The following is a 23,341-nucleotide window of genomic DNA, read 5'->3' on the forward strand; positions in this document are numbered from 1 at the left end:
ATATTTACAGTGTTTTGGCCCCCCCAAAACCTATTTCACTCTCTCATTAATGCTATATAACTGGGTTAGAGGTGACCCCTTTATCTATCAGCACCATGTTTACTTCTTCAAGCAGGATGACCGTTAACTTAAAGCCCACAGATACCAAACTCAAATTTTTACACCAATTTCTTTAAACATAGCCCAAGTAAGCATATTTTTAGCCATTTAGAGTGTGCCTGCTTTGTTTGCAAATCCCAAAAACTGCACCCAACATCTGTTAGCCATAGAAAAAACAAACCCTGGGACTGCAAAAGACTACAAGTTGTTGTCACCCTCTACCTCTGACCCAGACTCCTTACCTTGTTTCCAAGCAACCTAGACGTAGAAGCCCCACTCTGATTCTCCTCTCCCCAAGGAGTTCTCCTGCCCTCTACCCCTTCTGGTTCATGGTAGTGTCACTGTCTGGAAGGTCTCCTGTTGTAAGGGACATGCCCCTTGTTTGCAATCCTGTGAAAGCACCACCCAAATAAGCTTACTGCCATCTACTGTTCTACTGCCTTCTCATAGTCATGTCTTTTTCCATGATCAGCTCCAAAATCCTCAAATTCAAAACAGTTAATTATTCACTGATATTCCTCTGGAGATCCACCCCTCCCCACTCTTAGTCTTAGTGGTATTAGGAGGACAACCCAACTTCCCACAGATATAACTCAGACCCAAGCTTAATCACATTCTATTGGTGGCAGTGATTGGTTCAGAGATGGGTCAACCAGTGTCAATGAGTTGGAAACAGACTTTTGCTGAGCCTTCTAGGAGGAAGACAGATTCTCTTTTCTACAAACTTAAATCTGACAAGTAAGATTTAGAGCTGCTGTAGCCATTTTGTAACCAGGAGGAAACAGCCTGTCCAAGGAAATGGAAGCAAGGATGAAAAGAAAGAAACCAGATCTAATCACAGTGAAGGCCCAAATGATGTTAGCCAGTCAACTTCCTATTCTTGCTTAAGCCAACTGTCAGATGCAACCAAAGGAGTCCTCAGTTTTACTAAAGGAAAGGTTGGACAGAGAACAGAAGCACATCCAAATCCACATGGAAAGACAGATTTGTGGCAGCTGCAGAAATTAGGAGGCTTTGGTTTTTGATGGTAACATGTCTTTAAATCCTGAGTTGTGTATTACCAGGTAAACTCAAAATATAAATACCCCTATGTAAAACAAAGCTTCATGGTCAAGAAAAGTAACTTTTAAAATGAGAGAAAAGAAGTGAAAAATGTTAGTACAAGATAAAAATGGAAGAAAAAACTAGACAGTGGTGTGGCAGTGATAATCTCTAATAAAGTATTTCCTTTTTTCTTTTCCTTTTTTTCCCCAAATGGTCTGACTTTGAATCTAATAAAGTACTAAAGAGTCTTTTTTTCCATAAACAACAAATTCGTTACGAAAAAAAGGCAATAAGTCAACATGGCTACAAAGCACAAATTATGCAATGAGAAACAAAGTTCTAAGAAACAAAATAGGCACATCATAATCCAAACAACATAATTTTTAAAATAAAACCGTATTCAAGTTAATTTTTTCAGTAAAATATTATAAAAAGTGTTTTGGTCATCAGATCAAAATTTCATCCTGTGTCCTCAAAGACCTCCCTCTTTATAAAACCTTTTCCTCTCCAGCTATGGCCTTAATTGCTCCTAACCTTCAAGGCCAAACTTCTACACAAAGCAGCTTTCCTTTGGGATTTCTGTTTCTTCTCTACAGATAACTCATTCCAGGGCAACTTGACCAATGTTCTTACCCTTCTATTAAAACTGCTCCCTCGGCTGGGAGCAGTGGCTCACGCCTGTAATCCTAGCACTCTGGGAGGCTGAGGAGGGCGGATCGTTTGAGCTCAGGAGTTCGAAACCAGCCTGAGCAAGAGCGAGACCCCGTCTCTACTAAAAAATAGAAATTAGCTGGACAACTAAAAATATATAGAAAAAATTAGCCAGGCATGGTGGCGCATGCCTGTAGTCCCAGCTACTCGGAAGGCTAAGCCAGGAGGATCGCTTGAGCCCAGGAGTCTGAGGTTGCTGTGAGCTAGGCTGATGCCACGGCACTCTAGCCCGGGCAACAGAGTGAGACTCTGTCTCAAAAAAAAAAAAAAAAAACTGGTCCCTCTACAATCACCAATGACTTCCAAGTGTGCCCAAATCCAGTATTTTCTTTTCAATGCTCCTCTAGTTGCTTAACCTCTGACATTCCAGACTTCCTCACTACCTCTTGAAACACTCTCTTCCCTCCATTTCCAAGACACCATTCTCTCCTGTCTCTCCATTTATATCTCTGAATCTCTGTGTTCATTCCTCTTCTCATCCCTACCCTTAAATTTGTCATTCTCAACAAATATAGTCATAGATAGTACTCTTGAAGAGTACTACATCCTTCTCCATTAAAGATCAGCTGGTAGGTAAAAAAAGATAGTTCTGCCTTACTGAGGGCTTTACACTACAAGTAAAAGAGTCAATTTAGTAGCCTGAAAATAGACAGGTTTTTTTAAACGCAAAGTTGTTTTCTTTAAAAAAGTGCTCCAAAGTCTGAAAAGTAATCTTCTCAAGAGGAGCAAACTATCCCAGAAGGAACTTGAATGGCTCAACTTTTGGGCAATGAAAGTTTTATACTAAACACAAAAAAATTGCTATTTATAGGAAACTAGGATACTAATATATGTGTTAAAGTGGATAAAAATAAGTACTGGAATGAAAAAGGAAACAGCACACTCACACTCTCCATTACTCTCCTCCCCTCACACACATACACACACACACACACACACACACACATTCACTCAGCCTACAGGAAGCTGCTGTATCCCCAGGGCTCCAGCATAACTTTGTACATATTCATCTCTATTATGGTTTACCTAATTATATTACAGTTAATTTTAATCTTTAACACCACCCTAGGTGAGCTGCTTGAGAACAAGAACTGTCTTTTATTCATCTTTCTACTCTAAGAAGCTAACACAGTACCTAGGCACTCAGAAATTTCTCAGTAAATATGAAGCAGATGGATGGATGGATAGATGGAAGGGCAGAGAGAGAGATGACGCAAGGGAAGAATAATACACCAGACTTGCTTCAGTCCCTGAAAGTTCCCATGTACCTCCAACAAATCAACAATTCCTTCTCAGTGTCCCTGTCACAAACTTGAAAGATTCCTACACATTATAAGGTTCATCAACTTGCCACAGCCCTACACAGCAAATGTGGGGTAACTGAGGATGTAACTAACTACAGGGACTCTAAATCAGACTATGAGTAAAGGAAATTCTAGCTCAAAAATCTTGACACTACACAGACTACATGAAGTATCTTATTTTATTAAGTTAAGGGTATGCAGCTGTTGACCTTAAAAAGATAACATTTTTTTCTTCACCTTACAACGGGCTTTCTGTCAATCAATATTAATGCTGTCCTTTTTTCAAATACTGTTTGGAAATGGCAAGTTTATCTTAACTAGGTAAAATACCATGTTAGCAACCATTGGAAGATCTAGTTAACACAATGAAACAAAAGCAAAAGAAAATCTGGCAGAAATATCATTTTGTTCTTTTTTCCAAAAAAAGTAGAGTTCAAATCACCAAACCAAATAAATTCCACCAACTTTACCAATATATTTTTAAATCCATTCAAGTCCACCTTTTCAAAACTGATTTAGCATATTTCAAAACTATAACTTGTTTGTTCACACGATGCTACTCACTAAATTTTGCAAGCATTAATTTGTCAAAAGCATAAAAAGCAAATATAAATGAATATATTTTAAAAACCCAGTGTCACTTGAGCCCAGAAGTTCAAGGTGAGCTATGAGCCTGTCACTTCACTCCAACCTGGGCAATAAAGTAAGAGCCTATCTGAAAAATAAATAACTAAAAAAAAAAATAAAAACCCAGAGTCATGTGTTCCTTCAAAAAGCAGCTCATATTTAAATGTTTTAAAACTAGAAACTTTTTTTAACTTCAAATACATCTCTCTCTGAAAAAAAAAAAAAAATGCCCAATACTGCACTTTGGGGATGGGGGGGGCAGGTTTTAAAAAAACTTTTTACAGGCCAGGCATTCTGGGAGGCCGAGGCGGGAGGATCACTAGAGGTCAGGAGTTCGAGACCAGCCAGACCAAGGGCCAGACCCTGTCTCTACTAAAAAATAGAAAGAAATTACCCAGACAACTAAAAATATATAGAAAAAATTAGCTGGGCATGGTGGCACATGCTTGTAGTCCCTGCTACTCAGGAGGCTGAGGCAGAAGGATTGCCTGAGCCCAGGAGTTTGAGGTTGCTATGAGCTAGGCTGACGCCACGGCACTCTAGCCTGGGCAACATAGTGAGATTCTGTCTCAAAAAAAAAAAAAAAAAATTTTTTTTACAAACCAAAGCACCAACCAAAAAAATTAAACTGAAAAAGCAAACATATGGCTCAGAATTTATTCAACATATTCCCCATTATCTATGAAGAATCAAATTTATGCACTCAACTTTAGCTAAACCAAGTTACACTTCTTTCTGATAGGAAAGTTTTTTTCTGAATTGGGAAGGAGGTAAATCCACTCACAGCCCAAAGAGGGAGGCAGTTTAGTATGGCTAACACCACATCCTTCTGGATGCAGAGAGGCTGGGTTAGAATCCCTCCTCCAACATTTACTAGGTATATCTTGGGAAAGTTTTTCAACTAAAGAGCACTTAGAACACTGCCTAGTATAGAACACGCATTTTGCAGATGCAGGGCTACAGCCTCTAGATCTCTGCAACTTGACATTACCTGGAATCTTGTCAGAAACTCAGAATCTCGGCTTAAGCATTATACAAGGTATCCTTGTAACGAAAACATTTGTACCCCTTTAACATTTTTAAATTAAAAACAGAAAAAGAAAGAAATAAATTCAGAATCTCAGGTCCACTTCCAGAATCTGCATTTTTATCATGATCCCTTATGATTTGAACGCAACTTAAAAGTCTGAGAAGCATAGCGAGAAAGCACTTTTATATTATATTCAATGGGATGTTACCTACTATAATTAATTGTTTTTAAAAACCACTCTGTTACTTTTCTGCAACTTGAAGAAGTTACATTTATTTTTAATAAAAGGCAAAGCATTAATTACACGGGATCAAAATTCCTCCATTAGTGATTTCTTACTACACCTTATTCAAAGGCAACACCAAGGCCCAAAGTTGTAGAGGACTGCCATCTAGTGGTAGTTCGTTCTGATGCACATACAAAATATTGGACACCTCTTCTCCCTTTGCCTTTTCCTTACTTACTAAATTTGCTTAAAATAGTGCCAGGTTTTGGTTTTGCTTAATTCCTTTTTTGAGGAAAAAGGACATGATTACTGAACTTAATAATTACATAATAAGCTATATGAAATACAGAAAAAGGTAGAAAACAAGGATTTTTTTTAGGTTTCCTTTTTTAAACACAGATGAACTCTAGGGAAATTTTGAAGTTTAAAGAATGACTGGCTCACCTCTGGAAAGGTACACATTAAACACACTCTAAAGACATCAGGCTTAGAAAATGGGCTTTCTTTTGAAATGTGCATGTCTTGGGGGTGACTTTTACTTTCTTCTTCCTAAATTCTGTACTCTTTACAATTTATTTACACAGTATTCAAGAGAGAAAACTACTTTCATATTGGGGTAAAAATATTTTAAAAGTGTCTGACTTAATAACTCCTCCACTCCATCCTAAGGAAATGAGAATTGTAGACAAAAATTTTTGTATCGAAGTTCACTTCAGCAAACAAAACTTAATTTTAATAGCTTCATAATAACCCACTGAATCAATGCATCAAAATGTACTTAGTCATTCTCCTCTACCACACATTTAGATGACTTCTAATCTCTATATATTACAAAAAAAATACAAATATGTATATACAGAAGGAAGGAAGGGAGGACAAGAAGAAGGAGGAAATAAATATATACCAACTTGATATGACTTTTCCATATTTTGGATCATTTCCTAATATACATTCCCATAAGTCATAGCATCTAAGAACATTTTTATAGTTCTTAATAGCTAACCTATTTTATGAAGAGTATAGTATCCTTTCACATGGCCACGAGCAATGATGGTATAGATTATACCATCACCAGTGTACCTGTACCATCAGGTTTTATCCTATAGCTAATTTTTAACAGCTTTATTAAGATATAATTCACAGATTATAAAGTTCACCCCTTTAAAGTATGCAACCCAACTGTTTTTAGTGTATTTACAGAGCTATGCAACCACCACCATAACCCAATTTTAGAACATTTTTATCATCCCAAAAAGAAACTCTGCACCCATTAGCAGTAACTCACTATTTTTACCCCCAAGTCCCCAATACGGCTAATTTTTGCTAACTGACCACCTTATGATTTTTCCATGCTTTCTTGCAGGTATCTATGCAGGAAATCCAAATATTACCTCAAAATATACTTCTTTGACATACTTTTACATGGCTGTTCAGAGGGCCTGCAAATAGAAGTAGCCTTGCAAAGCTGTGTTTTAAGAGGGAGATTTGCTTCTGCAGAGAAAATCTACATTGATGAAGCCAGGTTTTCTCTGAGGCCTTCCCCTAATCTGCATCTAGAAAAGACACTTTCAAAGGTCAGAAAGAAACATTTACCACCTATTTTCTCCAAAGGCTACTACCAGTGAGGTTTCATCTACATAACAAGACCACCTTTGCTAGCCAGGTTTCCTCTTCTCCCGCCTCCTATAACCTGTTTTGTCAGGATCCAAGCCCATATGTAACCTCAAGAGGGTATACAAGTTTCCCACTCCATTGGGGGTTACGGTCATCACTCTGTGGTTCTCCCCTGTGTGCACACTAATAAATTTTTATGCCTTTTCTCTTACTAATCTCCTTTTGTGAGTTGATTTTTCAGTGAACTTTTACAGAACAAAGGGGAAGTTTTCCCTTGACCCCTATACCTTAATGACATTACATAATTGTTTCAAACCCATGAAATAGAACGATTCCTTCTCTGCTATTCAGATATTTGTTTCAAATTGTGAAATGTTTTGCTTCTGTAAAAAGAAAATAAAAATCTCAGGGCTCCCCCCAACCCCAACTCCTTATGCAAAAGAAAAGGTAAAGGCCTCAGGTACCTGTGGAAAACTGGCCCCATTCATCAAGGAAATTCCTTGCTGACCTCCCATAAGCAAGGACAGGCAAATTGTAACCATGTGTAGCACCTAAAACTAAATCCTGTTCAATTCCACACTAATAATGAGTTACAAGTTTATCTTCAGAGGTAACAGAACTGGAAATAAGACAGAATCAGACATTCTTCCACCTACCCGGGAACATCTACATAATTGATGCTTCCTTCACTTCCTTTTTCTCTTATAATACTCCCCTTTTTTATATAAAATGTAAATTTCCTGGGCCTCACAAGAATGTAACAATTTGGCCTCATCAGTTTCTCCTATCCTTTTTTCTTTCTCTATATGCCTTTAAATGCTGAAGGGTCCAACTTCCCCTTTGGAAAAAAATAGCCACATCTTGTCTGTGATTTGTGTTTTTCCCAGGTGCATCCTCAACTTTCGCTTAACAAACCTCCCATTGACTGAGTTTTTTTGCCTTAGTCATTTACTTGGGTCAATACTTCTTAACCATAGGAAATGTCAGAATGACCTCTTGTTCTTTCACAAGCTACTTATTAAAAGGAAAGGCATAAATTAAGAGCTAAGAGAAGAAAAGTATCATATAAGCACAAAGTTATACATTCTTTTCAAAACTAGTAGCAACTATCATTGGTAAGGGTGGAAAAACATCTTTACCTCACTCATCCTAGGTTCATGGTTGAGGTCCCTATAAAAGACAGATTAACAAGAGAAAAGCATATGCATTTATTTAATATAGGTTTTATGTGACACAGGAGCCTTCATAAGGAAATAAAGACCCAAAGAAACACTGAAATCTATATTTTTATTTTAGGTTTGATGAAGGGTGGACAGTTGTGAAGAAATGTGATAAGGCAAAAAGTATGATCTAATGATAATAAACTGGTAGAACTTAGTAAGGCCTGTTTGTTCAAATTCTTCTCTGTGACCCTTCATCTTCAGAGATAAGGATACTCCTCTCTTCCAGGTATAGGGAGGGCACCTCTCACATCAGGGTCTTACAACCTGCTTCAGGGGAAAGTCAAAACATCCTTCCTAGGTTTTATGACCTGCTTCAGGAAAGAAAGGTAGGGGAAAGGTCAGAGTAACCTTTCTGATTCTACAGTTTTCTTCAGTATGTCAAGTTGCCATATTTTAGGGTAGCCTGTCCTGAACCCCATTACTTTGGAAGTATATTACTAAATCCCTCAAAAATGTTACACAAAAGAAATTTTTTTATTTTAATTGGGCTAACTTGATCTGATAATAAAATTTAAAGTGCAATGCAATCTATATGATAACATTTGACATGTAATCTAAAGTATTATCATAATGCTATAAAAAAAAATCCTTTTATTTAGCCAAAGTACTTTTTTCTCATATCAATTTTTTGGACTCCAGGTGTACAGAATTTAGTAACTTGCTTTTTGGAGATTTGGGAAAGGAAAGTAAATTAAAAATAACTAATTAAACAAAGATGATCTAGGCCTCCTAATCAGGTCAAATATATTTTTAAAGAACAGCAAAAATCAGATCTAAAAACTGAAGGAGGGAGGAAATACTTCAACAGCAGATTCTTATCTAAATCATGGCTCTTTCTGTCCTCTTTTCACCTAACTCTAGACATCTCCATATCACTCAAATAACCTAACCATTCCTGTTACTCCAGTTAAGCAATTCTCCGAGCCAAGTGTTTTGTTTCACATCACCTTAGTTACACAAAACATTTATTTGCACATCACCACCAAAAATATCCATGATGCTATTGCTATGGCCGAATTCATCTATTCCTTGTCTTTATCTCTATGTATGAAAAACTTGAGTTCACACAAATGAATTATACTTCCAAAATAAAGTTTTCTCTTGTCACTAAGGAAAAATCTAATATAGGTAGCCTCTTTAATGCAGTAAACAATAAACTCATAAAAATATGAGTCCCGAAAGAGCTAAAATATTAGAAAATCCTTAATTCTATGTTCTGCAGGTGGCACATGAGCACACATACATACACACACACAGTCACAAAATCACACAGGTAAGTGTCACCACCTGGCTTCCTGTTCTCAATCCAGCACTTCTAGCTCCTCTACCACTGTGTCATGGTGCAGTGGGAGAAGCTGGGTTGTAAATAAGAATTTTCCTACACCAACAGCAACAGTGCACGCAAGCAAGCACTGAACTCAGGTGATTCTGGAAGCTCTGGGACTGGGTGGGCACAATGCAGGTAGTATTTTTGCCTATTAGAAAAAACCCAAACGTGGGAGGAAATCAGCTTTATTGAGCCAGTACTTGGTAAAGGTGATACCTTTGTGAAATTAAGAAAAGGCACCCCTTCCTCTGGGTAGATTTACTCCAAGCCAGACAGCACGGCTTGACAAGCAGGATCAAGTCTGTATTTCAGCCCCCACACGCCCCCTCTTCTGGCTCCCCTTGTGCAGAAACAACCCATACAACCTTATGCAGCAGCCCTGGAGGAAGGTGGTGAAAGACACAGGCCCAGCTACAAATAATGATAATAATTAGTCACTGTTCCATAATAGCTACTCTGGAGCCACATAGCTGGTGGTCGTAAAGATTCTTAATTATCTCTGTAGATAACATCACCTTTTTAAAACCTAAATGTAAGTTCTGGGGTATCTTCCAGGCCCCAAGTGCCAGTGGATTGGCTGATCCACCCAGACCAGCAGCCCATACCAAGAAACTGAGTCAACAGGAATTGTGACCCCAGGAACTGAAGCAATATAAGAAAGATGATTTCTACACTCCTATAATTTTGCCCCAAACCTAGCCAATTAGCAAACCCAATTGCGCAATCCTTTGCCCACCAAACTATCCTTAAAAACCCTCTCTCCCAAATTCTCCGAGAGGCAGATTTGAGAAATTCCTCCCGTCTCCCTGATTAGCACCCTGCAGAATTAAACTCTTTCCCCATTGCAATCTCAACTGTCTCGGTGTATTGGCTCTTCTCTATGCAGTGGGCAATGCAACCCAGTTGTGTGGTAACAGTAGGGTGGAGAGTTTTCTTTTTTTTATTATTTTGCTTGGGTTTGGATACAAAGGTTTCAATAAAGTATCTATTTTAACTCTCTCTGAGATTCAAATCACATAATCCTCCATTTTTATATGACCAAATATTCTAAATCTGTCACTTGAAATAGCACGTTCATGATTAAAAGCAAACTACCTTTTACACCACCAAATGATCCATAAGTCATATTGCAGGCTGTTCTCTGAAGATTATGCTCATACATCAATTTGATCTGATATCGGTTCCCATGTTCCACATTACCCAAGGTTCCTGAGGAAAAAAAATAAAAGGATTACTTTCCACTTGTTTACATTAAAAAACATTAATTTGTTCTCATCCTCTATACCAATTCCAAGTAATTCAATTTCAGTGAAATTTAAAATGACAAAACACTAAAATATTACTCATGATGACCAATTAGCATACTGATGACACAGAAAGCCAGCACAGTTAAAACAATTTACGTCTCTGCTAGATAACCCCATTAGATGAAATACGACTACCCTGGGGGACATTTTATTATCTATTTCTATTACATGGATTAAGTCTGAGTAAAGAGCAATTATTTAAGTAACAACAAAACCCTCTAATTTCAGTTCTGAAATAAAAGAGGTTAAGTTCTTTGCATTTATAAACAGGAATAGAGCAAAGAAATAACTAAAAATGTCTAAGAAAAAAATTCCCAACACTTTCAAGCAATTAATTTTCCTGTCCCAACTCTCAAAATACTCAAGCCCCTAGTTATATTCTAATTTAATGAAGGGATTTTCTAAGCTTCCCTAAGCAAGTAAATAGGAGAATGTGTTTTATTTGAAGTCTGTCAAGAAGAATCTCCAAAACACAGAAAAATATCCTCTCTGCATATTGTACATTGTATGTGCTACAATCACTTTCTAGTTCTTTCCAAATGAGAAAAGAATCTTTGTTCATATTTTATTCTTTAGTGTTTGGCTTTTGAGAGTACCTGCCTGTGATCAGGCAAGAATATTATGATTAAAAGAGACAACAGAAAGAAAAAGACTCAGAAAGCAACTTCTTCCATAAAGAAGCATCTTTGTCATTCATTCATTCATTCAAAATGCAAATGTTAAAGAAAATTTTAAATTATCATAAAGCAAATGAAATAGCCCTCAAACTAGTTAATATTCATTCGTTAAAACAAATATACATGTATATATGTATATATTTATATAAGATCATTTCTTTGTTTGGTATTTTTTGTCCAGAAGAATTTACCAACATACGCTGAGGTTGTAACCTGTGCCCTGTTTTTCAGTGGCCCATTCTGAAATTTTCCTGCCCATTTCTTGCCATATTCTTAATGAAGAAATACTGACTTTTACCTCCTTCTTTCCCCCAAGCACTCCCATGCACAAGTTTCCCCTATCTAATTACATGCTTGGTTAGAAGTTCCAGAGACTGAGTCTTGAAACAATCCAGACCTCCACCAGGAGATTACTTCCAGGCCACAGTTAATCTACAGATAAACAGCCTTGGAGATAACAGCCAGCCTATTCACCAGGTAGAGCAATAATTCAATATCAAGACAAGTCACACTGACCAGCACCTCCTTGCCACTCCTACATGCCCTTCATACCACATTCCCTTTTTAAACCCCTACTCTCAGCCCAAGACTTCAAAATGGTTTCTTTGAGGCATGAGCCTTGGCCATTTCCTCACTGCTCCTCTGGAATAAAGTCATTTTCCTTTCATTACATCTCATCCTAGTTATTGGCTTTTGCAAGCGGTGAGCAGCTGAGCCTGTGCTCAATTAACAAGTTGTAAGAATATATTTTTATCTCCATTTTAGAATTGGGGCATCTTAAGTTAAAAAAAAAAATTAAGAAATTTTCCAAAATCACATGGATGGTAAAGGACACAGTATTCAAACCAGTTATTTACAACCAGGCAATACGTATCATAGCGCCTGGTTGTCTACCGTTTAATAACTTTCAAGGAACTTGGTTCTCCCTCCACCCCCAGTAAAGATGATAACAGTGTCCATAGATATTTTCAATGACAATTTTTCAAAAGAAAACAGCATTAAGAATATGCAATTTCCACTGAAGGGTACCAGAATATGTTACCCCAGAATAGGCCTCTTTGGCATAAGGACTATTTTAAGCTAAAAGACATAGAGAATCAGCAGGAAAAGCTCTAAAAACAGGGTACAAGTTTTTCTTTTATAAAGGAAATTTACATTTGTAAAAGAAATCTCCATTTATAAAGATAACTCACTGCTACTACTATAGTGGGGGAAAGAAAGAAGAAAGAAAAGAAAAGGAAAAAAAAGAAAGAAAGAAAGAAAGAAAGAAGGAAGGACGGACGGACGAAAGGAAGGAAGATAACTCACTTCATAGTACCAGGAAGAGAAGGACTCTTAACTCTTATCAGTGGAGAAGGCTTCAACTTAAATCAACGTAACAAACTTCACTACAAAACCCTTGTTTACTATACTTTTTTTGGTCATGTTCCCATAACTTGCCTTCCCTGCCCAGAAACACAAAACCAATTTTCCTTTGTTCAGCCTAAAATGGCCTTCAAGCCCAAATTCCAACTGCCCCTTGGGGTCACTCATCACTGAATGCTCCCAACTGCACATGTGCAACATACGTGTCAATAAATTTCGGGCTCATGCCTGTAATTCTAACACTCAGAGAGGCCGAGGCGGGAGGATCTCTTGAGGTCAGAAGTTCAAGACCAGCCTCAGCAACAGCAAGACCCTATTGCTACTAAAAATAGAAAGAAATTAGCCAGGAAACTAAAATAGAAAAATTAGCCAAGCATGGTGGCACACACCTGTAGTCCCACCTACTGGGAAGGCTGAGGCAGAAGGATTGCTTGAGCCCAGGAGTCTGAGGTTGCTGGGAGCTAGGCTGACGACATGGTACTCTAGCCTGGGAAACAGACTGAGACTCTGTCTCAAAAAATAATAATAAAATAAAATAGATTTGTTTTTCTCTTATTACTCTGTCTTTAGCCAGTCTAATTTAAAGATGGAAAACCTAAGATGAATAAAGGAAAAGATTTTTTTTCCTCCTTTATACACCTTCACCTCTCTCAACCTGGCCTTCCCTCCTCCTTTGAAAGGTGGAGGGTTGTGTTAAATGAAATGTGGCCTAAGGATGCCTCTGTACCTTGAGTTCCTACAAACTCAACTGCAAAACTCAACTGCAAAACCAACTGTAACCTAATTTAGTATGTAAACAAATTGAAAGCCTAACTTAGGAGTAGTCTCAGCCAATCATAGCAGCTGAGCTTCAGCTAATCATAGGCAGCCAACTGATCAGACCATGTTCAAATAAGGCAAATGCTGACCTGTAACCAATCAAACTGTTCCTGTACTTCGCTTCCATTTTCTGTCCACAAATGCTGCCTGCCCCCGTTGAGGAGCAGAGCTCTCTGAACCTCTACTGGTTCCGAGGGCTACCCAATTCCCAAGTGGAGTCATTCTTTGCTCAGTTAAACTCCTTTACATTTAATTTGTCTGAAGTTTTTCTTTTAACAGGTAAAAGAGGTAAAACTAAAAGGGGAGAATGTCTTGGAGGAGAATCATTTCTACTCAGTTCAATGCTGCTTCAAAAATGGTCAACAATAATTTCACATATCATTAGAATAAAAAACAAAGAGAAAGACTCAAATTTGCCAGCTTACCCTGCCAGGAGATGAAGGCTTCCTGGAATCTAAATGGTAGTAAAATTAGTGAGGTGCCAAGAAACCGAGAGGCAATCATGGCCAAACCAGCCACATGGGGGAAAAATAAAACAAAACAAAACAAAAACCCATGGCATTAATCTAAGGATAGTTCTACCCTCCAAGACATCAGAAAAAGAAGCTCCAGGAGGCACCTGGCCTATCCCTACAGAAATTACAAATTTCATTCTGCATGCACCTACAACTAGATTAATCCCTCTGAATAAAGAAAGCACTTATACAGACCTGCTACCCAAAAGGCAGGCAGAAACATCAGGAACTCACATTAGAGAACACAGGAGTCAACAGTCAATATTTAAACAAATTTGGTGTGCAATGACACTAGGATTTGTGTTCTATAAAAACTATAAATGTACTGGTAAATTTTAAATTTCAGGTAATAGCACTTTAAAACATACTAATGTAACTATGGTGAACAAAGACACTCTGTCTTCCTTAGATAACTACCTTGGACTGAAGGAAGTATTTGAAAATCTGAAATTTCTGACCCTTTTTTTCCATAAAAAAGCAACAAGGACATAATATTAAAATTATTTACATAGGTTTTGCCCTTAGATATACAGACTGAATATAGTAAGTATGTATGATTATAGTCTACCTAGATCTAAAGTTTAAGTATCATCAACTAGAAAGTGCATGAATATTAAAAGATTTATGCTATTGGCCTTCTTTAAACCAAAAAATTCTCTGGAAAAATCAAAGGTCATCTTGATTAAGTTTTCAGTTCAATTTTAGATAACTTCTGAGCTAAGGATGTTAAATAAATTCAAATCCATTATAGATTAAGTAAAGGTGCATTGTGTTAAATAACCAAATTAGATTACACAAGCCTGTCAAAAGTAAAGAACCACATCTTTTTTGCTCTCCTCATGGCAACCATTAATATTCTATAAATATGTCAGATAAGCATAAGTAATTGCTTGTTGAGAAGTACACTTTTGGAAAAGAATATTAAAAATCAGTATGGCTTAAGCTCACACATCTGTAACCATTTACTCAGAAACGGAAGCCCATCAGAAAGGAATCTGAGATGCCATGTGATGCTTTCTCTTTACCAGAGTATGATAAGATAGGCCAACTTCAGGTCAGCAAGACCCTGTTGTTTCTTTATATTAAGCGTACATTTGATGACATACCACTCTCCCAAAGGAAGTTAGCATTTCCTTAGTAACCTCTCACTATTCAGGGTTGTTTGGTATGTCCAGGAGACTGACTTTAGAAAGTCTTCCCTAGTTCACCTCAAATTTTTCTTAGAAGCACATAGGCTACAAAAGAAAACAAAAAATACTTGGGGAGGGGGCAGGCGAGGGAAAGAATGTCAAGTTCAGCTCACGTGTTTATCTACTGACGCCAGTGGTTTTACTTAAACTAGAAAATGCTTGTGCTTCCCCTGTTACAGTAAAAGCTAGGTAAAAGTTCAGTCTGGAAACTCAAGAAACATATTCAAAAGAACAAAAACATTAACTTCCCATGATACTCAATTTAAGCCAAGCCAGGAAAAATACACAAATTGTCAGCCTACGAAATCGTAAGAGGCTGAAGAAATGAGAGACAAAAGGGAAGTGAGGTGGGGCAAAAGGGAATGTAGTTTGGGCAACTCCTAGTCCCCAGAGAATACAAAGCTTTTAAATGAATGAAAAGAATAAAAGGGCAATAAAATCACCATTCCCGTGGCAAATAATTTTCATTTTCAACACTTATTTGAAGGATACCAATGTCCCATAAACAAATTGTCACCAAACATGCCAGTTTCTTTCAGCAGGCTATTTTGATAAGCACACATTTTATCACTGGTCTGTGCTCTAAGCCCCAGTGGAACTCTAGAAGCTTCTGTCTTTCTGGGCCATGGTTCAAACAGGACCAGGGAAGGCCAGGTACATCTAATCTAATTTCTAATTTCTCAGACACCCCTCTCTGCCCTGCTCAGAGTCCCCACCCCGCCCATGGATCCTCCAGAAGGAACTAATTCCCCAAGAAATATTTAGAGTAACTGTAACTGTGGATAAGTTCTCTTCCCCCATGGCCTGTGTGACCCAGTTAGTAAAATATCACTCACAGTTAACAGGCTTATAATCAAAACCAGAAGAACAACTAGATCCATGCAATAAAGTAGTATATATCATAGCATCTCCATTTATTCTGGAATACTGAACGTGTGCCCTATCACTAGGAGGAGCAACATGAAACCATGTTCTTTCACCATGAAACCAATGAGAGTGCACTTCAGCAGGCCTCTGACATAAACAGTGGAAAAAAAAATGACAGTGGTAACAGAGAAGGGAACAAAAACAGCACATGGTGAAGGATAAAAAAGAGAGCCACTGGCAATTGCCTCAGTACTACTGAGAAATGTAGTTCAGTAGCTCAGTAGCTTTCATTCATTCACCAAGTATTATATTTACTGGATGTCTACCAGATACCATATGCCAGGTTACCAAACCTGCCTTGAAAATCTAAAAGATCTTCACCCCAACAAGAGACTGCCTAAGAATATCCAGCTCAGTGGCAATAAATATCCATCATTAAATAAATTAAAAGCAAAAGACAAAGAATGCCCAAATCAAGAGAGTAAGTCTGAGAAATCCAAATCCTAGAAGCTAATATTTATAGCAAACGCCAAAGGAGAGTATCTTTTATATAAGGAATAGCCCCAAAGACACTTAGCTTTATCATACCCATAAAAAATTTCCCCAGTATTGACATCCATAAAAGTAACTCTCAACTTGAACTAAAACTTATCTAATAACTGAAATAAAAATATTTTAAGTCATCTTTTAAATTTAATAAGGATCAAAATGCTGAAACCAAACCACAATTAACTACTATACTTGTACCCACAGAACCCTGTCGGAGAATGAAACCAGACTAAACCTCAAAATAAGTGCCTTGAGGCCTTACTGAGTGAAGACAACCAAAAGCCAAGAAATTGGAACTGTAAAAAGAAAACATTTGAGGCTCACCAAAGAAATGTACTTCAAACCACTATGACTCAGCATCTAATCAATTTTGTTGTTACTATAGAACATCTTTTAAGATTTGAGTTTCCTAAGCACCCAGAATTGCCCTCTATTAGTTTACAGGCAATCCTGGACACAAGTCCTGGGAAGCTGGAGATTATGAGGAATCTTCTTCTTGAAGTATAAGTATAAATGGAAACAGCAGATCAAAAAAATGTAATAGCCTAAGTATCTGAAAGAATAAATGAATGATGGGAAAATGCTAACCAAGACAAGAAAACTTCAACTGGATGTTTTGTGTTCCCTATCAAGTCAGAATTAGGGAGTATCTATTCTTATGTAGTATTAAGAAGTCCACTTTGTAATATAAATGCTCCATTCAGGAAAAAAAAAAAAAAAAAACCTTTCTTACCTGAGACAGAGTAGACACAAAGTTTTCTAGAATGCAACACAGCCAAATGCAGCATTTCAGTACCTCTGGAAAATGGAGAAAGTTTTAACAGTTTTTAAATATTAGTTTCAAATGTAAGCAAAAAGTTGTAAAATAATTTCAAAAAGATCTTATAACCATGGCCACTGTAAGTAAACAAAACAATCTATTAGTCAAGATTCTAAACTGAAAAATAAATATAACAATAAACAGCCAATTTGACAATCCCAGAGACTCAGTACTCTGCCTTAAGGAGCTGGCTTCAGATTGAAGCCAATGGAGCCTGCAAGAAAGAGTCAGATTTGAGGGCCCTTCATGAGTGCGATTTCTTTCAATAAAGAAATCCAAGTTCTTGGCCGGGCGCGGTGGCTCACGCCTGTAATCCTAGCACTCTGGGAGGCCGAGGTGGGCGGATCGTTTGAGCTCAGGAGTTCGAGACCAGCCTGAGCAAGAGCGAGACCCCATCTCTACTAAAAATAGAAAGACATTATATGGACAGCTAAAAACATATATATAAAAAATTAGCCGGGCATGGTGGTGCATGCCTGTAGTCCCAGCTACTCGGGAGGCTGAGACAGGAGGATCCTTTGAGCTCAGGAGTTTGAGGTTGCTGTGAGCTAGGCTGACGCCACGGCACTCACTCTAGCCTGGGCAACAGAGTGAGACTCTGTCTCAAAAAAAAAAAAAAAAAAAAAAAAAAAAAAGAAATCCAAGTTCTGGTCCTGGCTTTCCACCTAATATATCTGTGACTTTAAGCAAGTTGCTTGATCTCCCTGAGCCTGTTTCTCCTTCTGGAAAATAAGAGGTTTCAATTAAATGAAATAAAATAATGTGAAAGCACCTTATAAAGTATAAAGCACCACAAAATGCTAATCGCTATTAGTAAATAGCATATATCACGTCCAGCTCTGAAATTTTATTAAAAGTATTAAAAATATTTCACTTTGGACTAAATCTCAAATAGAAATAAGCTACCAATATCACCCATACACTTCCCAGTCCATATCATGGTTTCTACAAACTTCCACGGTATGCTAGCTCCGGGCAACAGAATGAGACTCTGTCTCAAAGAAAAAAAAGAACAGAAACAGCAGCCATGGCACAGTATAGGGATCCTAAATTCAGTCTTCAAGGGTCAAGCCAGTGGTTGCTAATGAGTACAAGGTATAAATGGCTGTGATTAACTGGAGACTGGGGCCAGACAAAAGGAGGTGGCTACTACTTGGTTCTGGGCTTGTGGCCAGATGCCCACATTTTTCAAGAAAAGCCAGAAAGCAGGGATTTTTATGTGAAATCTCTTGGTTCTTAAATGTTGGCAGCTCTTTTAAATTTAACACACTGTGCAGGCTCACATGTGCAAGCCGGCCTCCAGTGTACAACCTCTGATTCAGACTCTGTTATAAACTATAAGGACTATAAATAAAGTCTGAAGACCTGGATTAGAGTTCTGACTCTGCACCTTACTATAAGTGTGATCCTTTAATCCTTCAGAGTGTTGGTATCTCATTTACAAAATAAGAGCTGTATTGGATAATATCTGCAAAACACTGGTACAATGGATATACAAATATTCATGATTCGATCTACTACCAGAAAATGCAAATACATACAACTACCACGTTATCAATTTTGCCTTCAGAAATTTTTTATATGTAGCCTGGATACTCAAAACAATTTTTCCATAATGCTCAGGAAAAGAGCATGATGTCATGGAAAGACTGGAAAGTACAGAGTCAGAGAGGCCTGGATCTGAGTCTTGGCTGTGTGAACTTACCCAATGAGCTCTAGTTTCCTTATCTCTAAATACAGATCGTATCTGCCTTATAGATAAGGTTACTGAGACAATATTTACTATATAAAGGCCTTATACAGTATTCACTCATTCATGTTAACCTCCTCTCCTTCCAATAAGTCATCACATAGATGAGAGCTACCCTTAAGGACTACTGTACAGAATGATTGATCACATTTCACTTTTTTTTTTAATGGAAAGGTAAAAATGCTTTTTAGAGGCAAGAATCCTTTTGTCTCCTTACTTTATAAATCCATCATGTCTAATATGTGCTAGGTTCTTGTGATACTTCACTTAGTAGGAAAAAAAAAAAGAAAAAAAAATAATAATATGTGGTAGGTACATGATGGGCACCTAATCATCTTCTGCTTTTAGATGGAGTAGATATTTATCAACCACGTCAGCCACAAAATCTCCCCAATCCAGCCTGTCACAGTGCATAAAACTCTCATCTCACGCCCTGGACTAATGCACCCAAGCTTCAGCTTCCCAGCAGAATGAAACATATCACTAGAAGGGGGTTAATGCTCATGAGTGGTTGGTTGGTTTTCAAGCAGGAGTCAGAGCCCTGAATAAATGGCACCTGGAGCCCATCAATTATGATGAGCAAATGGTGTATGCCAAATTCCAGCACTCAGGGCACTGCCCAGACTTAAGAGGGCAAGAGGGGGCTCAAAAAGAGGGAGGTAAGCCAACTCTGCCTACATAACTTTTCGCAATATTTTTAAATGATTTAGAAATACAGGATTAATTTTAAGAAAGTTCATGTATGAAAATAAGAGTAAATCAGCAATATCATCATTAAATAAAAAGCAGACATATTACATAACATTCAAACTAATAAATGGTTTTCTAAAATAAAATAGATTTAAAAGTAAAGTACTTTGAAATAAAGCTCTTGTCAGGGGAAGACTGACTTTGTGGATTGAGCTGACTTCTTTCAAGGAACTATAGGACTTCTCTATCCCAAATAAGTAATTCATTTTAAAACTTTAAAGTTATGAGCCACCAAGTAATGGTTATCTGCTACTTCATCTAATTATTTAAACAGACAGTTGGATGATTTGTTCTTTGTGTAAGTAAATACTTCCTATTTCTTTATTTGGTTATTTTCAAAAGTGTATCTCTTTTCCTTTAAGCTTTGATATGTCAGGCATCTTGGGTCTGTTACTATTCATATAGAAAGGCTCTAAATTATTCTATGTTAAATGTATAGGTTTCTACATAAGAAGTGTTCGGTGAGGAATACCTAGGTGACAATATCCAGAAAATATTTTTAATTCATGGATAGTCTTTTTTGAAGAATCCACAAAAGTGCCACACTCTAAGTATTTTACTTGGATTGACATATTCCAAGTAAAATACCAGAATTAGCAGGCTGTACTTACGAAACAAACTTTCCTACTTCCACTTGAAGTATGGGATCTCGCAGATGCACTTCTAGAAGCAAATCTTCAGCTTGAGCTCCATCTCCTGTTTTTACAGGATGAGGGTTAAAGATTCTTAGGTATCCCATAAAGCTACCCACAATTATTTTATCTGTAGAGAGAATTTAAAAAAAAAAGACATATGAAGAAACAAACATTAGCAAATTTCTTTGGATAAAAACTTTCTAATGTCTAAAAGAGAAACCTAAAAATTAAAAGAATCCAATCTTGCCTCATATACAAAGGCCACTCTGCCAATACTAGATGTAATTAAAGTGAACTTAATAACATATAAATAGCTTAATAACATAAATATGTTCTATAAATGTACAATGTTGTAAACTGATTTCATCATAGAGTGTCAACTTTACAATAGGTTGTGGCTGTTGAAAACACAGTATTAAAAGGGGTTCTGAGGCCTCAATAGATAAAGTACCTTTATTAACAATGTCTAGTCTTGAGTACAAGAGAGGGAAATGGTAGATTGGTATTGTGTGTTAAATTGTGTCCCTCACCCCAAGAAAAGAAAAGTTGAAGATTTAACGCCAGGTACCTGTCAACGTGACCTGACTTGGAAACAGGGTTCTTGCAGATGTAATCAGGTTAAAATGAGGTCACCATCAATTAGGTGTGTAATAGGACTCAATTAGTGTCCTTTAAGAAGAGAAAATAGACATGAAGAGGAGAATGTCTAGACGAGTCTAGAAGGTTTGAAGAAGACTTAAGACTTCTTTCTCTTTTTCTTTTTTTTTCTTTTTTTGCTGAGTAGCATTTGATTCTAAGAATGCACTACAATGTGTTTATCATATTAAGGCCTTTTTTTGGAGTTAATAACCAAAAATATTCCAGGTCAATGAAAAAGAGAAATAAATCAAGCCACTATATTAGAGTCATGGCTTCTTGCCCATTCCCCAGACACAGAGCCCCATGACCAATGACAAGGCCATGTACAGTCATTGCTATCACACCACACATGCCTAATATGAATTTTCCTCAGATCACAGAACTGGTAGTCATTTACCAAGTGTACTGAGGGAAGGGAAATGCCCATGCTTTATGAAAATACTGAATATTGGCTCCCAGTTACTAATTCTGGTAGCCTAAAAAGATACTGTTGTTGCCAAGTATGGAGGCCCAGTGACAAATGAATTTTTTTTAACAGTTTACCCCATGGGAGAACAACACTGACCTATACTGTTTCATCCAGTTTCTGAGAATTTAAAGGAAGTGTATTTCCTTAGAAAATGACATATCAACTGGTTCCCTAACATGTGCAGTATGGGATACTATATTGGGAGAGCTATATGGAAGCCAGAGCAACTCTATCTCCCCACCAAGCAGAAAATCAAAATCAATTCCACCCCTAAGCAAGATCTTGGGTGCCTTCCTAAATTCAATGCCAAAAAACTTATATATGCAGAAGTGGTGATACCTATCACATTCCTATTTAATAACCAAATTTGCCACTAGTAAAGTTGAAGAGGTCTTACAGAGTTAGGTTGCTCAGTATGACTTAAAGGGTAATTCTAAATTCTTCCATTATTCTTCATCTAGCCTCTTCTTAAAGCCAACTACAACAACTCATCTGCTTGAGTACAGTTCTTTTTGTATTTTTTGAGATAGGGTCTTACTATGTTGCCCAGGCTGGTCTCAAACTCCTAGGCTCAAGCAATCCTTGCACCTCAGCCCTTGAACAGTTGAGACTACCGACACATGCCACCACTCCCAGCTTGAGTACTTTTTTTCTTCTTTTTTTTTTTAATCAATTCATCAGCTGACTTTTAAGATCCATTAAGTACAGTTCTTAATCTGTATAATGCATTTTACTCTCTTCCAATACATAGAGACCAACAGAAACAGTCTGCTTTAAGTGTACTGTCACAATCTAGTCTGCAGTAACCAGGACCACCTCTTCATCTCATAAGAACCTGGTGGGGTTGGAGAACTAAGAGTGGAACCCTGTTGTCCGGACCAGTAGTAAATAAAACTACTGCAATCCTCTTTAGGGAAGCATCAGTATTCTATATCCATCAAAAATGAAGGCCTAGACCACCTCCCTAGTCCCTTCACCTCAACCAAGACCAAGAGTCTCAACCAGACAGAAGGCTGGTCAAAGTGAAAAAAACAAAAATAGTAGCCTGGTGACCAGTTGCAAAACTGAGGAATGTAGCCCCCAACAGGACTTAAGTTACCATATAATTTTTTCTACTCCTTCATCTTAATATTTCAAATTTTCCTTCTCTTCCTCTTTTCCTCTACTATTATACATAGGGTTGGGAATAGTATACAAACCACTTAGTCTAGAGGCACCAAAATATTGGAACAGAATCACAAATGAGTAACAAGAGAAAGGGATATCACCCAGAGATCCTCAACTAGAAGAGCAAGGGCTTCCTGAAACTGCCTCTGAAGCAGTAGGTACACATGGTTATCTCCCATTACAGATGGGTAAGAACATGTGTAGGTGCAGCTGTACAAGGAATAGTTGTCCCATGTGTTTTATAAATACTGGGTCACTAAAAGATAAATGTAGGGGCTGTTTTCAGTCAGTCTTATGTGTTTTCTACACTGATTTTAGTAATAAACTCTCCCTCCAGAGCCAGGCACGGTGGCTCGTGCCTGTAATCCTAGTACTCTGGGAGGCTAAGGCAGGAGGATCACTTCAGCTCAGGAGTTCGACACCAGCCTGAGCGAGAGTGAGACCCCCATCTCTACTAAAAATAGAAAAATTATCCGGGCGTGCTGGCATGTGCCTATAGTCCCAGCTACTTGGGAGGCTGAGACAGGAGGATTGCTTGAGCCCAGGAGTTTGAAGTTGCTATAAGCTAGGCTGATGCCATGGCACTCTAGTCCAGGCAATAGCAAGATTCTGTCTCA

At 37.6% G+C, this 23,341-nt stretch overlaps 1 protein-coding gene across 16 annotated transcripts in view; it reads right to left on the bottom strand.

The window, feature by feature from the left end:
- The window catches only part of BBS9 (Bardet-Biedl syndrome 9), a 440,322-nt gene that overhangs the window by 401,140 nt on the left and 15,841 nt on the right, over positions 1-23,341 (bottom strand). For 11 of the 16 annotated variants that reach the window (XR_011231786.1, XM_069462324.1, XM_069462319.1 and 8 more), the window contains 3 exons: positions 20,426-20,576; positions 17,228-17,292; positions 10,301-10,414 (listed from right to left, as the gene is read on the bottom strand). Coding sequence is in view for 15 of the 16 variants with exons in the window: in XM_069462324.1 (XP_069318425.1) it covers positions 10,301-10,414; positions 17,228-17,292; positions 20,426-20,576 (330 nt within the window). In the remaining variant the exon portion in view is untranslated. Of the gene's footprint in view, positions 1-10,300; positions 10,415-17,227; positions 17,293-20,421; positions 20,577-23,341 lie in introns of all 16 variants that reach the window. The other 5 variants (XM_069462330.1, XM_069462329.1, XM_069462333.1 and 2 more) reach the window with 3 other exon arrangements.

This window comes from Eulemur rufifrons, chromosome 29 (genome assembly GCF_041146395.1).
Source record: "Eulemur rufifrons isolate Redbay chromosome 29, OSU_ERuf_1, whole genome shotgun sequence".
Taxonomy (NCBI): Eukaryota; Metazoa; Chordata; class Mammalia; order Primates; family Lemuridae; genus Eulemur; species Eulemur rufifrons.